Raw genomic sequence first — 15,316 nt, forward strand, 5'->3', positions numbered from 1 at the left:
TCAGGTTAATAAAGGTGCAGATGATATTAATAGAAAATGTCATTCTTGCTGTTAGTCTACATAAGTGCATAGTTTGAGGCTTGGCTATTGTTCATTTCAATTTGTCAAAAAGACAAACACATTTTCACTCCCTTACTAAATATAAACAAAGCTTGTATTTAAGTGGATAAGTTTATCTTTTAGTCACGTTGAGTCACTGGCTGTTGTGATTTGCTGGTCATTTGCAGAACTGTCTGTATCATTCTCAAACATCAGCATGGGAGTTAAATAGATCAATTTCATAGCTTTGATAGTTTGCTTAAGCATGCACCATGCAATGTCAAAAAGCATGTGACAAGTTGTTGCTTTTTACTCATCAATTAATAGTTATAACTGTTTACAGGTTGCCTGTTATATACATTTGTTTGTACCATCCCTAATATGTATACAATTTTAAGTCTGTGAAGGACACTGACTCACACTTATTCATGGCACACCTGACATTACTTAAGTCCATGAGGGGTTTAGTGCTCAGGCTTTAGAGCAGAAATTGGAGATGAGCCATTGTAAACCTGACATACTCTCTGCATTACCTTTCAGCAATGATGTAACTCTAATTTATGCAAATTTCATGATGATTTAACTGTCAGTTAAAGCATCATTGTAGCCTTGTGTCACATTACACATGTAACCCAGACCATGTAGACTGCTTGGGCCTGTGTTTACAAATTAACCAGAAAGTAAGTGTTCTCCTAACAGTCCGAATATGACTGATGCCCTCTCACCTCTCCTGTTCATGGGCCGTACACGAACAGCCACTTTGACATTGGCGTCGTCCAAGCTGGGCTCCCCCATGCTGACTCCTTGCACAGGGAGGGAGCAGGCAACGCTGATCCAAAATAAATCAGCTCTTCAGCTACACAATCATCCAAAAGCCTGAAAATGTAGCGCTAGCCGGACTGTCGGCCAGCTAGCTCCGTTCAGCTTTCCTCCGTAGACCAGGCATGTCCAAGGGAAAACAAAAAGCCTGGGCAAAATCCTGAAGGAAGCCAGCCGCCGCTGCTTTATTTTCTCCTCCTGCTCATAGTCCAGGTAAATTAACAACCACAGAGGCGTGGAGGCTGGAAGAGAAAGAAGAAATGCAAATTCAGTCAAATAATACAGCAGCTGGTTGATGTGACTGAACAAACATATGCTATCTGCAAGTCAAAAAAGGGCTAGCCAGCTAATTTGCCAGACAAACTGGGGGTAGCGGCGGCAGGAAAGGAGCAAGTTTTGTCCATTTCCTGTCATTTCACTGCATTACACCTTCCAACAGTACGCAATATACGAACCACTCACCTTTGTTGAGTCATCCCAGGGGTGACACAACTAAAAAACACATTAAACCGGGTGAGAATCACAAAGAGCCGCCTGGCGATGTTATACAGCCTCCCAACAGAATCCACTATGTCCTCCTCAGTGTCGAGCTACATGCAGCTAGCAGCATCCGCCCTTCCGCCTAGCAACAGCTCTTCATATTAAAAGCGACGATTAACTTGTCTGTCAAACCCAGACACAGAACAAGGAGTTAATTGTCTAAGGAATCTTGTTCATATGATAACACGAAAGTAAAACGCTGTGACTTTTTATAAGAATACATTAAACCCGGCTGCTTTTACTGCATCATGCTGCTAACGCTAGCCAAACCCAAAGAAAGAAGCCGGTAATGGACTGAAAAACAGTTAAAATCCACTAACGGTCGCATGACTCCTACGGCTAAAGACTGTGATTAGACTCACATTTAATTAAAAAGTAGGTCTGAAAATTAGAGGTTATTACTTAAAACTTTGTTAGTAGGACAAACACTTGACACAAGTTACGGTAGCTTCAAAATGACATCGATGCATAGTGTTAGAGCGAAAGCACATTTAACCAACAGATTCACGTTCAGCATTTTAACTCATATTTTTTTTCGTCAACAGCAAAACGTTACCTTTGAATAATGTTTATATATATAATTCATATAGTTTATAAACTTTGAATACTTTCTAGTCTCTCTAAGGTTGCTACACCCAGTTTCCACAGACAGGAGGACATCATTACACCAGCACAACCGGAGACCGTTAACCTCAAGTTACCGTTAGTAAGTTTGTGTTGGTCAGACTCGGCATGTCAGAAGTCCACGTATACTTTAATAAAGAGAAAATAGTTAATAACATCTGACGCTAAATCATAATTCAGACACAGTAAAGAGGAAAAAGTGCTCGTTACCAGATGTGTTCAAGACGCCAGTCAGTCACGCGACACTTCCGCTGTCCACCACAAAACTGTTCACAACAAACCGGACACTTCCTGTAATACATTTCAAAATAAATCAAAATAATTCACTTTAAGTGGGTCAAATTACTTTACATTATACTCAGTTGAATTCAGTCTCAGTCAGCTCAGTTTAGATTTATTATACTCTACCTCACGCAATACCGTTAACCCGCAGTGTAGGATATTGTCAAACGGATATTAAACTACATGTATTTACAGGGGTGGAATTTAAATACTAATTAAATACACACATATTAGTGTAATTCAGAATTTTGTGTACTTTCTTGAGCACATCTTGAAATCAGTAATTGCACTTTGACTTAAGTATATTTGTGGGGAAATGTAAAGTGGTCTAAGCTCTCTGTCAACAACCAACCGGCTGGTTGTTTTGCTTTTTCTGCACATGCCGGTCAAGAACAAATAACTAGGCCTAGAAAATCACTTTATTGATTAAAAAGGTGCGACTTGGCTTGAGATCCACGTTCTCATTTTGTCATTGAGGGGAACATGTTATTTGACTGTACCCTTGGGTATCAAAAGAAGCTACTCAGTAGTAAACTTTAAGTGAATTACTATTCAGTCCTACTTAAATAGATTTGCAGACCAGTGTTTCTTCTTCACTTAAGTAGATTTTAGTCTAAGTATCTGTTCTTTTACTTGAGTAATAGTCTTGTGCTTTTTCCAGCTGTGTATATTCGACCTACTTGGAGTGCTCCAATGCAGTAGAGGCAGTTTATGTAGATATTAGCCCATCAGCAAAGAACATACAGACGATGTCAATAGCTGATGGTTGTCTGTGTAATTTAGAGTTGAAAAGGTAGTAGGCCTGCACCTGAGTCAGGAAGGATTTCTTAATGGGCGGAAGACGTTATCTGTTGAAGGAACTCTGATATGTAGTTGGACATATCAAGCCCATAGATATCACAGTTCCTTCACCGGTTGCATTGTGTTTAGAGGGTTAAATGATGAATGGATTTCAGCTTGTGGAGCACCTTTTTTTGTGTCATGACTAGTCCACTCAAACTCAGACTCCGCTTTTCACGCATATCTCACATGCTCATTCACACCCATTCACACACTGATGGCAGGGGCTGCTATGTAAAGGTATCCTTAGTTTTACTTAATCTCATTGATTTACATTTATATATATCCACACATCATTGCACAGCATGGGGGCAAGATGGGGCTCAGTGCTTGCCTGACAACATCTTGACTTAAGATGGCATGTGACTGGAGTTGGGGATCAAACCCTTGACCTCTGGTTGAAGGATGATCATCTCTGCCACTGACCCTACAACTGTAAATGATCATTTTCAGCATGAAGCATGAATAAAAGATGTAATGGTTAATGCATTATTACACTTTTAACCTAGAACCGTACAGTTGAGGAGACTGATAAAAGTAAAACTCATGCACACACAAGTAACATCGTTTACAGGTAAAAATATGAACTGATTTAATAAAACCCAATATCAGTCATAAAATTGCTATTACCTGCAACTGGTCAAATTTTAATGAATTTCAAATTTAGAAGTTATACTTTAATGAGGCTTGTACGATTTTTTTTTCTAAACATCAAAGAATTTAAATAATAAAATAAGAAATTATCCTTTTTATTTCTAAAATCACAGAAAGACAAAAACCTTCATCACACACTTCTAAATTTCTATTTTTAATGGCTGTTACTCAGTAAGAGAGAAAAAAGAATCAGAGCCTTTTTTCTGCATTAGCTGTTATTTTGAAAAATATTTGGTCCCCTTAGAAACAGAGAAGAATCGTTTAGAAGACAAAGGCAGATGGTATGTCTTCAAAAATGGAACATTTCTGACACCTGGTGGACAACAATGGAACTGCATGCACACACCGTACACAAATTGTAGAGACGTTTCCTTACTATATAACACTGCCAACTCATTATTCACTACTGGACAGCTAAAACTAAAAAAAAAAAAAAAAAACAAAGATAAAGAATTACTAGTATTTATGGAAGCTCCATTTAGACATGCATCTGTATGATATAAAGTTCTGTTCAGTACTTTAAGGTGTGTTTGTGCTGAAAATTGAGGCTGAAGTAAGGTGTGGATGTGGCACCATTGGTCAGGAAGGGGGATTGATACATCCCATGTTGTGCTCTGGGTGTCTTTGCATATAACCAGGGTTATGGGAAAATAATCTGTAGAAAAAAATAACAAAGTCCTTACCTTTAGTAGTAGGTTTGCCATGGCCTTGGGCTGTGTTGTATTTGTCTCAAAGGCCCAAAAAACACTGACTCTGGCTGCTCTCTCCAGCCCTGAGTTGTGGTGCATCGTGACTCATGATGAAGCTTAGCTCCCTACATGCCGAACATATTTACATGACTGTATATTTACTGTTTTGTATGACTGTTTTTTACAATGATCCGCCTGTGGTTTTGTTTTCCAGACTTCTATAAAATAATTCTCCCTCTCCCTTTACTTATTTTATTAAAGAAGTAACCCTACCTGTTTTTACATTAAGCTTGCACATTCAAGGAGAATAATGATCCCACTCTGACTGGTTGTAACTTAACAAGGTTGCCCAAGCCTCTGCTGACTGTGGTCATAGTGAAGACCAAAATCTTCACCAGCCAGAACACATTGGCTGAGTTCAAATCTATTTAGAGCTCTTTAAAATAAAGGTAATTTAGATACACACAAATCTTACATACAGTGCACCTTGGATTGTTTCTGAAGGACAGCTGCAGTCTCCATTTTTTGAATGAATTTACCAAAAGATAAATGAAGCACAAACTGACATATGTCTACAGATACTGTCAGTAAGGATCTCCACTTGGTCAGGGAAACAGCAATACTTTCTTTTTTGTAAACACTGACTAAACTCTGTATTTGTTTCTGCACTTTAAAACCAGATGAGTCAGAGGTTAGCTGAATATAAAGTAGGGATTTATTGTCCTGTCTGTCGATTGTCAAACAAGCAGCACTGATTTGTTCAGAGATCTACTCCGTGGAAAGCTCCTGAAAGCACTAGAGGGTGCTCTGCTGCAACATATAGGAGCATTAAAGTGTGATGTGTGGATTCAATGAGCAACAAAAGGCTGAGTGACCTCTTAAAGAGCAGGGTTGCCATTTGTTTAACACAAACATACATTATACTGTAATTCTAATGATAGGAATAGTTAATGAAATCATTTAAAATGAGAAAAATCCAGGCTTTCTAAAAACATAATGCTCTTTGACAGTATTAGTGGAGGTTTACCAATGAAATGTGAGTGAATGTCTAAACTTACACTCACATTTGTACCCTTAACACCGGTTAAATCACATTAAACCCACTCTTTATAACCCAGAGTGAACCGCAGCTGTGTGACGCAGTGATGGGAAAGACAGGTCACAGTCAGCTTATGTCGTCACAGTGATGTGAGCGTAGGCAAGAGAAGAGACACGATGCAGGCAGCGATGGTACCCCGCCTCTCCACTCAGGAAACACGTACATCAGCGTCTGATGTCATTGCTTACGCCTGAAGGATTATAAACCATTTTATTTTTCATTTAGTTGTTGTAGTTTGAATTAACTGTGACACTGAATGAATGTTGCAGTACTTTCAAATATGACCGACAATACAAAGACTACTTTTATTTGACTGGATTTATGAAAACCAGCATAAATAAAAAAAACACTACAGGATGTAAATGTAATATCAATGAAACTGCAGCTACTGAGCAGTAAAACTAAAAACACTATAGTGAGGGGAATTTTCATTCACTTCAGTGTATTTATGTAAACCTTAAAAGTACTCTGAACAGTCAATAAAATCAAATATATGTTGACATGCTGACATCTCTGGAAACTAGCACTGAATCAAAAAAGGACAGCACAGAAATGAAACACAGCATATAAAACATAAAAAACTGCAGACACATGGACATGTGCTGCTGTTTATTTAGCCAGCACAGTCAGACCCATCAAATGAAAAACAGGATTGAAATGTACCAAAGGACAGAAAATAATGAAGAGAAAAAGTCTTTCTCAAGTAACTTTTTATTGAGCAGAAGTTTTTCACAAACATTTCACTTTTACTCTCAAGTCTCATTTACTACAGTGCTTAACAATTTTATTAGTCTACGGCCCAATGTAAGGTGTATGCACAGCTGCCCTAAGTTAACAGCATTGGTCACCAAGATGATCTTTTATGTTTCTGTAATGATTAACACCATGATACTCTTGAGCCACATGTGGTTCTTTTGTGATGATTTGTGACTCTTTTATGTCTTAATTATTCCCCTAGAAAACCTTAAAAAACGGGAAACTTTGATCTCAGAAATTATCCATTGCAAGTCACATTAATTTGTTTATTATAGCAGGCTTTACGGTACGGGGTTCCATTTGTGGAAACGGAGATGGCAAATTAGTGAAAATGGATGGTATCATGAACAGGAACATCCTCCACAACATCCTAGTACATCATGGGATCCCGTCTGGACTGAATCTGATTGGTTGTTCAGATTACTACGAGACAATGACCCCAAGCATACTTCAAAGCTGTGCAGAGACTATCAGACCAAGAAAAATAAATCCGGAGGACTGGAACTGAAGGACTGGCCAAGTCAAAGTCCAGATTTGAATCCTATTGAAAAAAATGTAGGATTTAGTAGATTCAAAGATTGAACAGCTGGAAACTAAATGGAACTAAAGGGCAAAAGAGATTGTTTAAAAGTTCATAAAAACAACGCCAGTGAGAATGCAAGCTGCAATCAAGGCCAACAGAGGACATACAAAATATCAAGTTGTTTGGTTATTATGTGTGTAAAATGACTATTTAGTTGTTTCAATTTGTTATTTGCCGATTAAAATAACAATGACAGTGTTAGTTTTTTGACAGACGGTCTAATCAGTTTGTTAAGCAACATAAGTTCAGGTACTGAACATCCCCCAGAGTTCAATAAAATCAGTCAAGAAATAGAAGGACTATGGCACATGTGTAAATCTGCCTAGTTTAGGCTGTCCTCACATACTGAGTGACCGTGCAAAAAGGAGACTAGTGAGAGGCCACCAAGACCCCTACGACTGCTCTGAAGAAGAAGCTTCAGCAGCTGAGATGGGAGAGACTGCATGCAACAACTGTTGTTGGGTTCTTCGCCAGTCAAAGCTTTTTGGGAGAGTGGCAAAGAGAAAACCACTGTTGAAGAAAACTCTGATTAAATCTGGACTAGAATTCACCAAGAGGCATGTGGAGACTCCATAGTCAAGTGGAAGAAAGTTTTTGGGTCTGATGAGATCAAAATGGTGCCTTTTGGCCATCAGACAAGATGCTTGCAGACACCAAACACAGCACATCACCACGAACACACCATCCCCACTGTGAAGCACAGCGGTGGTAGCATCATGCTGTGGGGATGCTTCTCAGCAGCTGTCCTTGAAAGGCTTGTAAAGGTAGAGGGTGGAATGAATGCAGCAAATTACAGGAAAATCCTGGAGGACAGATGGAGAAGATTTATTGTTCAGCCTGACAATGAAGCATACAGCAAAAGCTACACAGAAATGCATTAGCGACAACAATGTGACTGTTTTGGAGTGGCTTAGCCAAAGCCCAGACCTCAAACCAATAAAGAATTTGTGACTTGAAAAGGCTGTTCACGCCTCATCCCTGTGCAACCTGGCAGAGCTCAAACAGTTTTGCAAAGAAGATTGGAGTGAAACTGAGACCTAACCATAGACTCAGCGCTGTGACTGCAACCAAAGATCCATCAATCCTTTTTTCTATACCGCTTATCCAGTTAGGGGGCTGGAGCCATTCCAGCTGTCATTGGGCAAGAGGCGGGGTACACCATGGACTGGTCACCACGCAATCACAGGGCTGACATATAGAGACAGACAACCAGGCATGCTCACATTCACACCTACTGCCAATTTAGAGTGATCAATTAACCTAATGAGCATGTCTTTGGTGGTGGGAGGAAGTACCCAGAGAGAACCCACGCATGCACGGAAAGCAAACCAGGGACCTTCTTGCAGCGTGGAAACAGTGCTAACCCCTGCACCACTGTGCAGCCAGCAGCCAAAGGTTCCTCTACTAAATACTGACTAGAAGGGAGTGAGAATGTATGCAGTCACCAATTTTACATCACATCTTGTTATTTCCTTTACATTACTTTGTAGAAATCTGTTTTTACTTTGACATTAAAGAGGTCTTTTGACATTTTTTGTCAAAAATAGGCAAATAATATTGACAATGTTAAGAAAATCATTAAAGGGTAAAACATCCAAGGGGGTGAATTCTTTTTATACGCACTGTAACTAATGTTGAGTTTAACAGACACTAGTTTAGCTAATTTGATCACAGGTTGACTCACCTCTAAATGTATTCAAAAAGACTCTATGTTTGGTGGGAGATAAACATCAATTATTAGTCAATAAAGCAATTTCCAAATCAATATCTGAGTTACAAATGATTGATTTCCAAAGTAAGCAGCTGTGTAATAAGCGGACTGTTCTGCTCATTCTGTCAGGGCTCTATCCCACAATACATCATTCCTAGCATAATGTTGACATAAAATTATTAAATAGTTCTAAAATTATTTCAGAAGCTAAATGCACCAATTCAAAACAAAGCCTTGCATTCTGGTCTGGAAGACATAAATTCATGCCCTTTTTTAAGTCAGCAGGAAAAAATAATGATCTGATTTGTTCATTGTCAGCTGAGCAAAGCATAGCAAAACTTGGGTCACTTGGGTGTAAAATAATAGCTCTGAGTCAAAGATGAAAGTTATATTCCAAGTAGAATTAAAGAAAAAAGGTTGCAGCGGTTGTGAATTGATTTTCTCCAATGTGAGGGTTCAAACCACAAAGAAGCATTCACTTATTAGAACAATATTTAAGACCATAAAACTGCAACCTTTTCTAAAAGGGTTCACCAATCAGAACACAGTATATTGTGTGTGTGATAGGTCCATACTGAGGGTATACTTATGTCTAGGGGGTCATAAGATTGTGCTGTAATCTAAAGTTACCTTTGAAAGATGTCCAAAGAAAAATCAGTTACAAGTGAAATTTAAAAAGATGAAGGACTTTATTGTTATTAAAGAAGAGTACCATGTTCTGTTTTGTTATCTGGAGAAGCCTGCTTAAGGAGAACAGCAATTTATTTTTAATCCTCTGCTCCTCTTAGCCTCTCTCAGCACGCGGTCACTTGCATGACGTACAGTGCTGCTCCAGTGCTGAGCTGAAGTCAATAAGGGGATGTCAAACTATTATCAAAACACACCCCTCCGCTTACGTGTGGGAGAGCTGAAAACAGCAGGTTTAAACAGAAGAAGAAGAAGTGTGTGGCAAAGATGTTACAGCTTTCAGCACGACACACTGGAAGACACTGCATACAAAGATGACACAGTTTTATTCTCTTTGAGCATATTAATTTAAAGTAAATGTTTACACGTCACAACCCAGAAAGACCCGGAGAGAGGAGGGTGATTAAAACTCCTGAGGGGTTTTCCTGAGCAAAGGGCAGGGGCTTTGAAGACTTTAAGACCACAGCTTCTGTTTACATTATTCCTTTTCAATCTGCATCTTTCACTCAGGGTAACGAGGTATTAGCCTTGTGTTATCTCCCTCACACAGGTAGACTTGGTAAATACGTGTCAAATCAGAGGTCAGAGATCAGCAGGGAGGAGCACCCAGGATGGGAACCATGAGGTCACTACGGCTGCAAATTATGCCAGAAACCTTTCTTCCATTTTAAGAACGTAAAAGAGGAGTGACGGAGCTGCAGCGTTCAGGCTACGTCATGTCAGGAGAGGATGATTGACCAGCACTCAGAGAACCTACGTCACAGACCCTCTGTCTGCACAGTGTTGTTAGGGAGGGGGAAGATTTAGACTCCAAACTTTGAGAGCCGAACGGAGCATGAGAGCTTGCATTGTGTAGAGAAAGCAGTTTTTACACCGTTTGTATTTTAATGCATTATCATACAGCCCCAGAGAAATTAAAAGACAACTTTGATTAAGTGTATTTATTGGTTTGTGAAATGAAAATCTGTGTTTTATTGAAGAAATTATCTCCAGCTCCCTGTCTACCAAACAAAGCATTCTTATTCAGGTCTTTTCTGTTGAAAATGACGGTTAAGAAAGCAAAAGATGACATTTTTTTGGGCATGAATAATGCAATGAAAACAAACTCATTTCCATTAAAAAAACCACAGAATGCTACAGTTTTAAAGTAATAAGACTTCTGAAAGCGTTAGTAGAAGAAAAATAAATTGCTGTTTGACTTCTTAAAAAGTTAAACAACTAAGCTTTTATAAACAGTTTAATATGCTATCACTTACGCAGAATCCTAATACGTATAATGAGGTGTTAAAATCAAATAAACACTGGAATAAAATGGCTTCATTGCATTGAAAGATTCTGATTTGAAGAAAACTAAGCACATTTTCCGCTTATTTTTCCAAGAGCTATATGTAAAAACATCATATACCAACTTTATTATTATAAACACTATTTGTAATATTGTGCAGAAATGAGAAATCTTCCATCCAAAAAGGATGTCAGCAATTTATTATATCTTTGGTGTAGTTTTTACTACGCTTTGTTTAACAGAATAATCGGTTATGAAAATTAATGTTGCTCCCAAAATTTGGGAACTCATAAACATAAAAAAACTTCTCAGGGGATGTTGTACTACCAAAGGTCTAACCAGATTTCTGAAATAATGCCCTTTCGTGATTAAAATTGGGAGTTAAGAAGATCCAGTCATGATCCAATTTGCATAAAACTCTGTTTAAATGACCATTTTAGAATTTCTTGTTGAAGTTAAAGATAAAATAGAAATACCCAAAAGAGCTGACAGTGCTTTCAGAAAGTATTCAGACCCCCTTCACATTTTTTTATGTTGCAGCCTGATGCTACAGTTGGAAATATTCATCCTTATTCTTATAAGACACAGTGAAAAAAAAAAATTTAGATTTTTTTTTTTTCAATAAAAAAAACCCCTATAAATATCACATTGACATACATATTCAGACCCTTTGTAAAAACACTGATGTTTAGCTCATGTTCCTCCCATTTCTCTGGATCTTTGCTGAGATGTTTCTACACCTTGATTGCAGTCCACCTGTGGTAAATTTGATTGATTGGACATGATTTGGAAAGGCACACCTCTCTCTAGAAGGCCTCACAACTGAAAAAGCATTTCAGAGCAGAAACCAAACCATGAGGGCAAATAAACTAGCTGCAGCGCTCAGAGACAGGGTTGTTAAAGCACAGATCTGAGAAAGGCTACAATAACATTTCTCCTGCTCTAAAAGTTCCCAAGAGCACAGCGGACTCCATTATTCTCAAATGGAAGAAGTTTAGGACAACCAGTGTAATCTTTGATTGCTAAATGATACTATGATATGACAAGATATGATACAGATTATTGTACCCTTGGGAAATTTGTCATAGGCTCTAAATATGATAGAACTGGAGTTAGATGCCTTCAAGTGGACAGTGACCACAGATGGACATGCACCTCTCTCATGATTGTAAGACAGAAAGAAAGGTGAGTTGAAACTTGAAAGTAAAACAGTTTTATTTAATCAAATATTGAGTAGTCAGCACTTGCAGAAAACTCTGATAGCACTAATAGAGTAGCATGATGACAAAAAGGCCTATAAGAATAGTATGTTTTGTTGCTATTACTTTTAACCCTAATAAAACCCCCTAACCTGTTTCATTTCCTTTTGTTCATAAGTAACGGTGGACACCCAAAGGATGGAGCTCTCTCTTCCCCCTGCTCTGTCTTTTATTCTCATGTTGTGTGCGTTTGTATTTGTGTATTTGTTTGTGTGGGTGTGTGCGTATGAGTGATGTGAGTGATAAGAGTGAGGGGTGGTGGGGTGAAGGAGGAGGCCCGTCTCCTTATCTGCTCCTTCTTTCAGATGACAGGATTACAGTAATTGTTCCGGCCACTAATCAGAACAAGCAGGAGATAGTGCATGTGGGTGAGTGCATGTGTGTACCAGTGACTGTGAGTAAAGTCTAAGCTGTGTTATACTGTATGGTACTGTATGAAATGATCTGCTGAGAGGTGATTGACTTGGGATTATCTGTATGACTTAACTGTGTCCTTTCCTTATGCAGCCTGAATGGTCAAGTCTGTGGATTATGATTTGTGTTTGTGATTTTTTTCATATAGTAGCCAATATAGTTTTTCACATAAATATGTCTTATTGCTTTATGTTTCTACTAATAATATTTGACAACGTTTGGTCAATCTTCCTCCAGAAATTGCAGCAGGAAAAGGTCAGTCATGTGGATGAGGATTGTTTCCCTCCTGTGCTGCTGGCAATAATGACAAATATACGTTCTGTGTACTGAAGACGTTGACCAGCTTCTCTTGTTCCCTGGTCTGTCTGCTGCAGACAGCCTGCAGTCACAGCAGGTTACAGGAGCAGGCTGCTGATTAGAGTGCTGCTAGAATGAATTCCCAAAAGGCCCAGTAAAACCCAGGCAGGACGAGTAATAATTGAGTGATGCTACCCTCCAGCAGCGTACTGTTCACACACAAACACACACTTTCAGGGTCTGCTGTAGTAGTCCAGGTCATTCCTTCTCCCTGTCTAATCTCACTCAACCAGAGTTGAAACAATGTTGTATGGGGCTTACCAACTTTTCTGGGTGATATTCTATACCACCTTAAACCAGTTGCTTTTATACGTCAGATCAGAGCTAGGAAAGATTGCTTTCTTACTCTGGACCTGACTTCGCAAGAACTTGTTTGATTGCAGATCAGCAGCATTAAGAATAGTTTTTAATCACTTTTGTTGTCACAGGAAATTCTCAGAAAGAGGCTGTTAACTTCCAGAGGGAGCTGTGTTTTTTTTCAAATGCAGTGACGCTCATGTTTGTACTGTTGCGTTTATAATGCTTCCATTGATCTGATGGACTGGTCTGAGTTTATTCAGACTAGTGCTATCATTTGCTGTGGTTGTGTGAGTGAAAGCTAGTGTGGGTTGCGCTCTCATTTTCCTAAGCTTTGTTCCACATGTATTCGATCATAGTGAGAGGCCCATACCAAATACACACACTCACCGCCCACTTTATTAGGTACACCTGTTCAATTGCTTTTTAACACAAATAGCTTATCAGCCAGTCGCATGGCAGCAACTCAATGCATTTAGGCTTGTAGACGTGGTAAAGACAACCTGCTGAAGTTCGAATCAAGCATCAGAATGGGGAAGAAAGAGGATTTAAGTGACTTTGAACCTTGTATGGTTGTTGGTGCCAGACAGACTTGTCTGAGTATTTCAGGAACTGCTGATCTACTGTGATTTTCACACACAACCATCCCTAGGAATTACAGAGAGTGGTCTGAAAAAGGGAAAATATCCAGTAAATGGTAGTAATGTGAACAAAAATTCCTGGTTGATGTCAGATGTCAGAGGACAATGGGCAGACTAGTTCAAGATGATTGAAAGAAAAACTCAAACAACTACTCATTAGAACCAAGGTATGCCGAATACCATCTCTGAACTCACACCACATCGAACCTGCAGCAGCAGATCACACTGGGTACCACTCCTGTCAGCTAAGAACAGAAAACTGAGGCTACAATACACAAGGGCTGACCAACATTGGACAATAGGAGGCTGGAAAAACATTGCCTGGTCTGATGAGTCTCAATTTCAGCTGTGACAATAAGATGGTGGGGGTCAGAATTTGATGTAAACAACATTAAACAACATGCTATCATGTCAATAAACCAAAATCTCTGTTATCAAGACCATGTTGAATCTATATCATTAAAATGAAGCTAGTTCTAAAGGAAAAAGGAGCCCAACCCAGTACTAGCAAGGTGTACCTAATAAAGTGGTTGTGAGTCTATTTGTGTTACGGTATCCATGACTGTGAGGTCAAAACTCCACAATGAGGTCTTTCCATGACCTCAGTGATGCAATGCTTTTCCTCAGATTCAAGATGGGAAGTGAGCAAGACATACACTCAGACGACTTATCAGCCACTGTAGTCCGATTATTAATAAACAGGCATACAAAACAGTTGCAAGTCCAAATCTTCTGCGGTAAAAATAACAAAAAGGCAATAAATCCTCAGAGGATAAATGATCAGTAAATGCAGTAAAAATGTAACCTGACACGCCAGATGGATTTGTTTCACACATCCATCTGGAAAACCTCTCATAGACAGCGTTTGGGAAAGGGATGTAAACAACCACATCTATTCGGAAAACATGAGTCTTAACCAGGCAACATTAACCTCATAACCGTTCACTCCTACACACCTGCATTTTATCTATCGTTAACCTCATAGCGTACTTGCCTGAGTCATATTTTAAGGTTTTCAGAAAATAAGGAAATGAATTAGAGAGTAGAGTTAGGCAGATATCACAATAAACAAAAAAAAGATTTAGGGAATTATGCTGAGGCTACAATATATAAAACTGTACACATGATACTAATCATGTGGGTTCAGATTAAGTTGGTGACCTAGCTGGGTTAAAAGAGTCAGCTTCATGACATGGTAAAACCTTGACAAACCAGGCTTACCCTCTTATGTGACACCCCTCAGATTAATTATACTGCCTTAATTTACTTGGACTATTTCCAGAGTGATACAAAAGTATATTTTCCAAAGGAAGTGAAGCAAAAAAAAGATTCACATGAAGAAGAACAATGGATCAGCAACAGTTAAAAAACCATCAGATATTAAACTTAGCAGGGTTCATGGTTCTAATTAAATAATCGAATTTAGCTTAAAATTGGAGCTCAGACAAAGATGATGGAGCAAAAACATTAAACGCAAAAGTACTGGAATTATACAGACGATGTGCTCAGGTTACTCAAGGATACAGTGACTGAAAATTTTAAGGATCAGTAAAGAACAAAGTCTTACTCAGACTGGACAACACTGCTTTTTGACATTGAAATGTCTGAATATAATCCAAGCATTCCGCCTAAAGACAAAAGTCCCAACCTGCTACTCTGATGTCACCCTGTCCGTTATACGAAACAAAGCAATGCATCAAACCTCTCCCATCTCCCAAACCTGAAGCTCCAGCGAACCAA

General features: G+C 38.9%; 1 protein-coding gene across 8 annotated transcripts in view; it reads right to left on the minus strand.

Moving 5' to 3' along the window:
* kif13ba (kinesin family member 13Ba) overlaps nucleotides 1–2,274 on the minus strand; it is a 69,644-nt gene extending 67,370 nt beyond the window's left edge. For 6 of the 8 annotated variants that reach the window (XM_041813413.1, XM_041813333.1, XM_041813564.1 and 3 more), the window contains exons 1-2: nucleotides 1,321–1,472; nucleotides 765–1,100 (exon numbers count right to left, since the gene is read on the minus strand). In XM_041813413.1, coding sequence (XP_041669347.1) covers nucleotides 765–834 — 70 coding nt within the window. In that variant the 5' untranslated portion in view covers nucleotides 835–1,100; nucleotides 1,321–1,472. Of the gene's footprint in view, nucleotides 1–764; nucleotides 1,101–1,320; nucleotides 1,473–2,099; nucleotides 2,151–2,232 lie in introns of those variants that run through there. The other 2 variants (XM_041813188.1, XM_041813111.1) reach the window with 2 other exon arrangements.
* Between the last annotated feature and the right edge of the window lie 13,042 nt (nucleotides 2,275–15,316).

The sequence above is a fragment of the Cheilinus undulatus genome, linkage group 1, assembly GCF_018320785.1.
Source record: "Cheilinus undulatus linkage group 1, ASM1832078v1, whole genome shotgun sequence".
NCBI classification, from domain to species: Eukaryota; Metazoa; Chordata; class Actinopteri; order Labriformes; family Labridae; genus Cheilinus; species Cheilinus undulatus.